This window comes from Vulpes lagopus, chromosome 3, assembly GCF_018345385.1.
Source record: "Vulpes lagopus strain Blue_001 chromosome 3, ASM1834538v1, whole genome shotgun sequence".
Classification (NCBI taxonomy): domain Eukaryota; kingdom Metazoa; phylum Chordata; class Mammalia; order Carnivora; family Canidae; genus Vulpes; species Vulpes lagopus.
Genome location: NC_054826.1, coordinates 68,096,220 through 68,105,763, shown reverse-complemented (window position 1 = coordinate 68,105,763; position 9,544 = coordinate 68,096,220). Strand labels below are relative to the sequence as shown.

Genomic DNA, 9,544 nt, shown 5'->3' with positions numbered 1-9,544 from the left:
AGTTCGGAATATATTCTGCGGAGCGCCTGGCTGGCTCAGTGCGGAGCATGTGATTCTTGATCTAGAGGTCCTGAGTTCCAGTCCTACCTTGGGGGTAGAATTTACTTAAAAAACAACAGCAAAGGGACGCCCGGCGCGGGGCTGGGGGGGGGGGGCTCAGAGGTTTAGCGCCGCCTTCAGTCCAGGGCGTGATCCTGGAGACCCGGAATTGAGTCCCACGTCGGGCTCCTGACATAGAGCCTGCTTCTCCCTCTGCCTGTGTCTCTCGTGAATGAATAAGTAAAATCTTAAAAACAACAACAAAATACACATTCTGTGAATGAAAGGCACATTGGACACTAGCAAATGTTACTGGTATCCTATTTGACACACGATATTACATATTACATGAAACGTCTCTTCAAGTTGGAAGGTGTTGCTTTAGGCCTAACAAGGGAGATGTGGCAAATATAACGTGTTGAATTAATACGTTGCAACCTTCTATTACACATTATTCAACTTATGCAAATGAAACTGACCTTGGGCTGGGATACGGAGGGCTTATTTTTGCTACGCGGTTGTGACACCTCAGCTGCTTGGACGATACACACAAACTGCTCCCATCATAAAAACAAGTGTCACGCGAGGGATCACCTAAGAACTCGCAGGAAAAAAATTCCTTAGCAACGCTTCAAAAGGCCGGAACAAGTCATGTTCTCTAACGCTACTCTAATCAGAAAACGCAAGTTAGGAACCCAGTAAACCGGAGAAAGGCTCTGCAGCGTTAGGGTCGGCGGGCCGCGCCGGTGCCCGCAGCACGCACACCCGCCGCCCCGCCAGCCCGGCCCGCACCGCGCACCCGGCTGCCCACGTGCTTCTGAGCTCGCGCTCTCTTACAGACCTGGTTCGCGTCACGTGACACGGCTCGCAGGCCCCTCCCGGGACCTGTGACATCTTCGATGGTGCCTGATTATTTTCTTTTCTTTGGAGAAAGCTGACCCAATCAATAATGAAAAAGATGAACGAGAACAAGAACGTCTATTTTATGCTTTTTTATTTCTAAGCTCTTCCCCTTCTTTATGAACGATCTCGCGACAGTACCTTTTCTATTTATCGATCGGGCTTTATCCTGGGCAGCTCCCCGGCTCGGTCTGGGTCTTTCTGGACAGGAGGCGCTGGCGGGGCACGTCATTGTCCACCGCCAAGGTCTCGGCGGCTCCCTCCAGCCTCCTTTAGGGCCCGTGGCCTCGATGTCCTTCCCCCGGTGTGCCCTGTTGTGGGCTCGGCTCCCGGCGGGGCGCCGGGTGGGCCACCGGGCCGCCGCCTGCTCTGCTCTTCGCGCCCGCGTTGAACCCCTTCCTGGGGCTCTAGGGCGCGTGTCTGCCGTAGCCTCCGCCTCCTCCTCCTCCTCTTCTGCCTCAGGAGGCTCCAAAGCCCCGAACACGTCCTTGTTCGTACCGCTGACTGTGAAACCTCAGGGCCCCAGCGCGGATGGCGACGTCGGGGCTGAGCTCACCCGCCCTCTGGATAAGAGTGAGTGCGGGGCCCGGCGGGGTGTGTGGCCGCGAGGAAGCTGCACCACCTTCCCTTGGAGACCCCAGGTCCCCTCGAGCTTTGCCGTCGTGCCTGTCCGTGCCTGCCTGCCGCGCTGGTTCGTGAGCCCCCCGAGGCTTGGGACTGCGTCTTGCTTATCCTTTCACGCGCTGCCCCAGGAGTGGTCTTTTTCCCTTTCACGCCTTCCTTTCTGAATAGTCTAAATCCTCATCTGATGCGACGATTCACTTTTCTTGCGTCGTTAGGTGGACGGCCGCTTTTTTCTAGAATCCTTCTTTGCTCCTCCTCCGCTGCCCAGAACTATTGCCCCTGAAAGGGGCAAGGGAATGGTCAGTGAAAAGCCGTAGGAGGATTTCTTTCGGGATTCCTTGTCATTTACTGGCATCTCCGCAAACCCGGCACCGTTAGGCTGTATGGTAGTTGCCAAGAGGAACCAGACTCAGGCCAGATCCTTTACGTCCCAGAGACTTAACAGTCTCGCGGGGAGGAAGGATGCGTGGATAACCAACTGTAATACAAGTTAGAACATGGGAAGGGGTTCCTCGGCAAAGGTGGGATCCTTGATCATCCAGGTCTCCAGAGAGAGAGAGAGGAATCGCTCAGTATCAGCCAACCGGCAGCAGCTAGCTTTGGATGGGCTCGACAGCGAGGCGTGCAAATGGTCTCAAGGGGAATTTCAGATTATAGGATTGTACCTTTTCGGTTTCTGGATGATTAGGGAGGCAGGGGATTTCCTCTGACCAAATGAAGCTCTGGGAGGGTGAGGGAATGGTGTAGCTTGGCAGCGCACTAGCTCTCCAGGAGCTGTCTTTAGGCAGTTCAGGTCAACAAGCAACATGGGTGACTCCTGTTGTAACTTAAAAATACAGAACTACAGGGACGCCTGGGTGGCTCAGTGGTTGAGCATCTTTCTTTGGCTCAGGTCGTCATCCTGGTCCCTGCATGGAGCCTGCTTCTCCCTTCGCCTGTGTCTCTGCCTCTCTCTCTCTCTGTTTCTCATGAATGAATAAATAAACTCTTTAAAAATACATATAGAACTGCAGCATACTATGGGCTAAATCTTATTTTTGGGGTCCGAAGTACACCACTTTCACTGGAAAATGTGGTGGAACTCAGTATGTGTTATTCTTTAACCAGTTCTTTAATGACTGTGTTAGGCAAGCCCTTTCACTTAACTTGGAGTTGGAATCTATATTATTTTGATGATTTAAATAATGTGATTATTGGTATTATTTATTTTAAGGTGGCAAAAAGTATGTAAGAAAACTTACCCTCTTAATTTTTATTTTTTTTATTTTTTTAAATTTTTTTAAATTTTTTTTATTTTTTTTTAAAGATTTATTTATTTATTTATGATAGAGAAAGAGAGAGAGAGGCAGAGACACAGGAGGAGGGAGAAGCAGGCTCCATGCAGGGAGCCCGACGTGGGACTCGATCCCGGGACTCCAGGATCGCGCTCTGGGCCAAAGGCAGGCGCTAAACCGCTGAGCCACTCAGGGATCCCACCCTCTTAATTTTTAGTATACAGGTCAGTAGCCATTAAGTGTATTCACATTGTTGTGAAACAGATCTCTAGAACTTTTTCATCTTGCAAAACTGAAAACCTAAACCCATTAAACAACAGTTTCCTCATTCTTTATTATTTTAAGGCATAGTAATTTGTGTGAGATAATTTGCCTTATTTATGAGACAAATATACAAAATTCTATATTTTGTACAGCTATTCCAGTTTACCTCAAGGTGTAGATGCACCTAGTAAGATAGAACGAAGATCTAAAAAAAAAAAAAAAAAAAGATAGAACGAAGATCTAGATTGTCAGCACCAGGGTTTCTTCTGGTGAAGAATGCTTAGATATCTCATTGAGTCCATTGTGCTGGAGGATTTTTCGTTTCCTTTGGCTGGGATTGGTCCAGATGTTGAATTTACTGGAATTCAGCATTGCAAGGGGGGCTGCAGAGATCAGTGAGTTACTACAATCCTATATAGCCACATGGTTAAGATAACAGATTTTCACATAGAGATTGAGTTAAGCTTCCACCTCCCAGTCTCTGGGCTTGTTCTCAGTTCAAAAAGTTAGCATACTATATTCTGTGTCATTCTGCTTTCTTATTCTGCATTCTCTCCTTTCTTCTCAAGTCAGTATTTCCCTCATCTTTGTCTCTAGCCTGGACTCCTCTCAGCACTTCTTTAGCTGCCTACCAGGTATTTCCACTTAGATTTATTATGTACACCTGACCTTCATATGTCCAAGACCACTTACCTTCCCCTCAACATGCTCTTTCTCCAGGTACCTGGTGGTCTAGGGGTGCCTGGCTGGCTCAGTTGGAAGAGCGTGTAACTCCATCTCTGGTGGTGGGCTTGGGCCCCACACTGGGTGTAGAGATTACTTAAGTAAATAAAACCTTTTTAAATTTTTTATTATTTTTTTTTATTCATGAGAGAGAAAGAGAGAAAGAGAGAAAGAGAGAGAGAGAGAGAGAGAGAGAGACAGAGAGGCAGAGACACCGGCAGAGGGAGAAGCAGGCTCCATGCCGGGAGCCTGATGTGGGACTTGATCCCGGGTCTCCAACATCACGCCCTGGGCGGAAGGCAGGCACTTAAACCGCTGAGCCACCCAGGGATCCCGTAAATAAAACTTAAAAACAAAACAAAACAAAAAAAACTGGGATCCCTGGGTGGCGCAGCGGTTTGGCGCCTGCCTTTGGCCCAGGGCGCCATCCTGGAGACCCTTGGATCGAATCCCACGTCGGGCTCCTGGTGCGTGGAGCCTGCTTCTCTCTCTGCCTGTGTCTCTGTCTCTCTCTCTGTGTGACTATCATAAATAAATAAAAATTAAAAAAAATAAATAAACGACTGTTTAAAAAAAAACAACAAAAAACAAACAAAAAAAACCCTTGTAGTTTTGGTTCTTCCCATGCCTCACCTGCTACATCAGTGAATTAGAAAGTCCAGTTGACTGGTGCTGTTGATTCTACTTCCCAAGTATTCAGTAAGTATTGAATTAATTCACTCATCTCGTTCTCTGCTGCAGCTAATCTAGCCTAAAGCACCAGCTTCCATCTTTTGACCAGACTGTTGAAATAGTTCTTATGTGTCTCCTAGAACACCTTCATCTCTCCATTCCATTCCATTCCATTCCATTCCATTCTTTTTTTTTTTTCTTTAAGATTTTATTTATTTATTCATGAGAGAGACAGGGAGAGAGAGGCAGAGACATAGACGGGGAAGCAGGCTCCTGTGGGACTCGATCCCAGGACCCGGGATCATGACCTGAGCCAAAGGCAGACGCTCAACCACCAAGCCACACAGGCGCCCATCTCCATTCCATTCTCTACCTGAAGTCAGAATATTCTTTAAAAATATCGAAACTTGTTGCTCCCCTGCAAAAAATTGTTTAATATTTTTCATTGTTCCCAGTTTAAAAGGGTCCTTAATCACTAATATGGGTTGTAAGGCCCTACCTGGTCTGCCCTGGTACCTCTCCAGCTTCATTGCATGCTGCCCACCATGTTTCAGTCATATTGATGAAATCTGCACTTAGGCTCCAGGCCTTTTACACATTCTATTTCCTCTGCCTAGAATACCCCTGTGAATTTTTTTTTTCTTTAAGCAGTGGCTAATATTGAGTGTTTGCTAGAGACAGATACCATTGTAAGCACATGACTCAGTTTTTCTAATAACCCTTATATGGTGGACAGTGTCTTTACCTCCAATAAAAACTGATCTGGATGTTTACTATGTGCCAAACATTGTTTTAGTCACACAGGAGGTGCTGAATAGCTACCTGTCTATATTTTCTTGTTGATTATAACAGATTTAGTCATGTGGATGTCGATTGACTGACTTTAGGTAGAAAGATGGTGCATATTTGTGATAGTCATACGGCACTTAAATTATTGGCCTGATTTACAAGTTACTTACCTTTTCTCCATTGGCCTGATTTATCATTTACCTACCTTTCTCCATTTCCTAGTTGGTAACATTGGCATACTATTTTCTCTGCTTACATCTCTGGATTGTGATCATCAGGACATGTTTGGCAAAGCACTTTGAAAAATGTAAGGGAGGGATCCCTGGGTGGCGCAGCGGTTTGGCGCCTACCTTTGGCCCAGGGCGCGATCTTGGAGACCCGGGATCGAATCCCACGTCGGGCTCCCGGTGCATGGAGCCTGTTTCTCCTCCCTCTGCCTGTGTCTCTGCCTCTCTCTCTCTCTGTGTGACTATCATAAAAAAAAAAAAAAAAAAAAAGTAAGGGGATGAAAAAATATAGACTAATATATGTACTAAACATTTGCTGTTTGAAAAATGGAATTAGAAGTTGAATTGTTACCCTGCAGGAGGAATCTGATGTGTAGAAACTGGGAAAATTATTCCCCTAGAAGCCTAGATAATCTACCCAACCTATAAATAGGTTGATGTGAGGATTTAATAAAATAATGTATTTTTCGGTTAGTGTATCAACAAGGCTTTTCCCCTTAGCTTTTTTTCTTTAGTTGACTAACTGGAATTTAAATAAAAACTTGGAAAGGAAAAAAAAGTTTTCAGCATGAGTTCTGACCACTCTAGAAACAATATTCTAGTACATCTTCATATTCAATGACTGGGGTAGTAATACTGGTTGTAATATTAGAGGGATAGGAACTAAATGCCACCACTAAGTGGTTTGATACAGTCTCTTCAGGATTGATGTTGCCTTTCCTTTGTGGATCCTAGAGATCTTCTAACTTTTGTCACTTCCCTCCACCTGCATTTCCACTGTGGCTTTGGCCTTTCCAATTCTGTTATGCAGAGAGGTTGAGTTGTATACTTTTCCATCTGCTTCTCCAGCCCTCAAGTGAGCTCGTAGTTTTGATGTACTGAGGTGGGATTCTCATTAATTATGGATGTGTACAGTGAAACGAGTGAACTAAAACATCTTAACAAAATGGGTAAAGTGTATGGTTTAAGCAGCCCCAATTGGTAGTGGGTAATTTGTTCTTTATCATGATGTAAAGTGGACTATTATTTTTGTGTAACCCTCAGGTAAGGTAGATTAACATTTTAGAAGAGAACCTGTCCTGATGGGCTGTCTGGAATGTTTTGTTTTCTTTAGAAAGAAAATGTAGTCATTTAAAACAATGTAGCTGTCTTAGAGTTTATAGCATAGCGGGCCTCTTAATTTTAGCAAATGTAGGTGAGTCCCAACATAGCCATATTAAATCCTAGGCTCCCGTTGCAGGAAGCTAGAAGACCGCTATTACCTGGTGAAAAGTTGTAGTGACTGAGTCATTTCTACTGTGGCTGAAATCCAGAGGGTGTCTCCTCTGATGATCTGATGATCTCTGTAGACTCTTAGAGGCTTGATGATGATGGTGTTGGTGAAAATAAGAATTACAGTAAAATCCTGTCTAGCGACCCAAAGGTCACCATGACTTGCGGCACAAATCACTGTGGGAAACAATTTTTGATGAAAAGACAGCCTTTCAATACTCCTATTACTATCAGAAGTATATTATGAAAATTAGGATTATTGTCTGATTGGAACATGAAACAACTCATATCTTTATAAGTAACATCAGAAAAGAGTTACATTTATGTGCTGTTAGAAGAGAGTATGTTGATTTTTATCAGGCTTTCCTTGTTTTGATTTGTGGCTGTTACCGATTTTTCATATGTGGAAATATACCTACCTCTTCTGTTGGAAAGAACATTTAAAATTAAATAAATTTTAATTAAAAAAATGTTAATTTTAATGAGAAGTAATTATGACCAAAAATCAGGTCATTCTGTTAAGAATAGTGAAACTGTTAGAGCTTAATTTTTATGAAAAACAAAACTTATGTTTTCATATACTTTTGTAAATTAAAAAAAATTAGTGCTATTTCCATTAATGTTTTTTGCAGTTTTCTTTTCCAGACATTGGTAGTGGATTTGGAACATCCTTTTAGGTAAAATTAAGTGTTGATACAGAGATTTTTGTGTAGGTAATATTAATTTTTTAAAACAGCTTTAAAAAATAACATATATGCCATAAAATTAATCCAGTTAAAGGTGCACTGGTATGTTTGCAGGATTGTATGACTGTCACCATAGTCTAATTTTAGAACATTTTCATCACCCCAAAAAGAAATCTCATTCCTAGTAGTAGTCACTCTACATTCCTGTAGTCCTACTCCACTTCACCCAGACCATGGCAACTGTTAATTCACATTGTTTCTTTTTTTTCTTAAGATTTTATTTATTGGGATCCCTGGGTGGCACAGCGGTTTAGCGCCTTCCTTCGGCCCAGGGCGCGATCCTGGAGACCTGAGATCAAGTCCCACATCGGGCTCCCCGCATGGAGCCTGCTTCTCCCTCTGCCTGTGTCTCTGCCTCTTTCTCTCTGTGTGACTATCATAAATAAATTTAAAAAAAAAAAAGATTTCATTTATTTATTCATGAGAGACACAGAGAGAGAGAGAGGCAGAGGCAGAGACACAGCCAGAGGGAGAAGCAGGTTCCACGCAGGGAGCCCGACGTGGGACTCAATCCCGGGTCTCCAGGATCACGCCCTGGGCCGAAGGTGGTGCTGAACCACTGGGCCACTGGGGCTGCGCATATTCTGTTTCTATTAGGATATTTCATATAAGTAATATCATACAGTAGTATGGTCCTTCTTGACTAGCATCCTTCACTTAGCACGAGAAAACTTATGCTTGAATAAAGTGTCCTGAGTAAAGTTTCCTTCAGTATCTTGATTTCTTGCATAACACTGGAGGGTTAGTTGTAGAAAATGGGTTAATTCTAAACAAATGTGATGTCTTCAGTTTGTATCGAGTCTATAGGTCTGCAGAATTTCCCCAAGCAGTTGCATGTGCTTTTTTTCCAGTCTTTTGTCACTGATTTTTCCACTATTGATGGAACGAGACCATTGCCCCCACTTGGTATAAAGTAACATACCCAGAAATAGCAGGATAGCTGCCTGTGATCGGTAATATATATGTATATATGTGTATAATTCACATTTCATTGTGGGTAAATCTAGTGCCTAAGCCACTGATTTAAAAATTTTTCATTATGTAAAACAAATTTTCATTAGTGGGATGCTTTTTTCAGGCTTAATTTCTTCAGTAAGTATTGTGTGTATTGTCACTACATGAAGATGTGGTTGGTACTTTTGCAGGACGTAGAAACACAGGCCACTTGGCCTTTCTGTGTTTCATAGGCAAAGACTATATCCTCCATTTTGGTTTGCTTTCCCAGAAATATGGTGTGTGTGGCTGGATCATTAGAACGTTTATCTCTGTGGAATAATGCAGTAGTATTTAACATGTACGATGTTAATAAAATTGCAGCTTGATTGATTAAAATGTTTTCAGTTATGAAATTATTGATTCATACTGGTGTATTATTTCAGCGGCCATCTAACTTAACCCTCCCCTCCAGTACCCCTCCCCTCCTCTATCATCACCCTTGGAATACAGTCTTCTAAGCCTTGCTTGAGTACTTAGAGTGACAAGGAGCTGACACTTCTTTGAGACAGCCCCTTTTCACTGTTCTGTTAGAAGTTCTTGTATAAATTCCACTGAAATCTGCATTCCTCACTTCCCACTATTATGCCATCTAGAACAAAATAAGTATAATCTATTCTTAAAATCATCTTTTTCAAATTAAAGATCATCCCCAATCTCTTTAGTCATTTGCATAAAAGCATGATGATCTGGTCCTTATGGTACTGGTTCTTTCTAGATAACCTTTTAATTGCTCACTATGAGATGTTTAGAATGGTTGTAAGTAAATGAAACAGAATATGGTCATCTAAGAGTGGCCTGATGAAGGCTAAGGACGATATCTAATCCTCTGACACCTTGCTTATTCCTCTGCAGTATGACAGGAACATTCTTTTATTTGACTTTATAGTTTTTCTAGACATTCCAGTGCACTATCAAACCATAAAGAGCTTTTTTTTTTTTTTTAAATTTTTATTTATTTATGATAGTCACACACACAGAGAGAGAGAGAGGCAGAGACATAGGCAGAGGGAAAAGCAGG

The 9,544-nt window shown here is 43.0% G+C and overlaps 1 protein-coding gene across 1 annotated transcript in view; it reads left to right on the top strand.

Annotated features, from left to right (window-relative positions):
* Positions 1 to 1,172: 1,172 nt before the first annotated feature.
* SUPV3L1 (Suv3 like RNA helicase) overlaps positions 1,173 to 9,544 on the top strand; it is a 28,405-nt gene continuing 20,033 nt past the window's right edge. Inside the window, exon 1 of the mRNA XM_041750639.1 lies at positions 1,173 to 1,512. Within this exon, the coding sequence (XP_041606573.1) occupies positions 1,230 to 1,512 (283 nt within the window). The 5' untranslated portion in view covers positions 1,173 to 1,229. The remainder of the gene's footprint in view (positions 1,513 to 9,544) is intronic.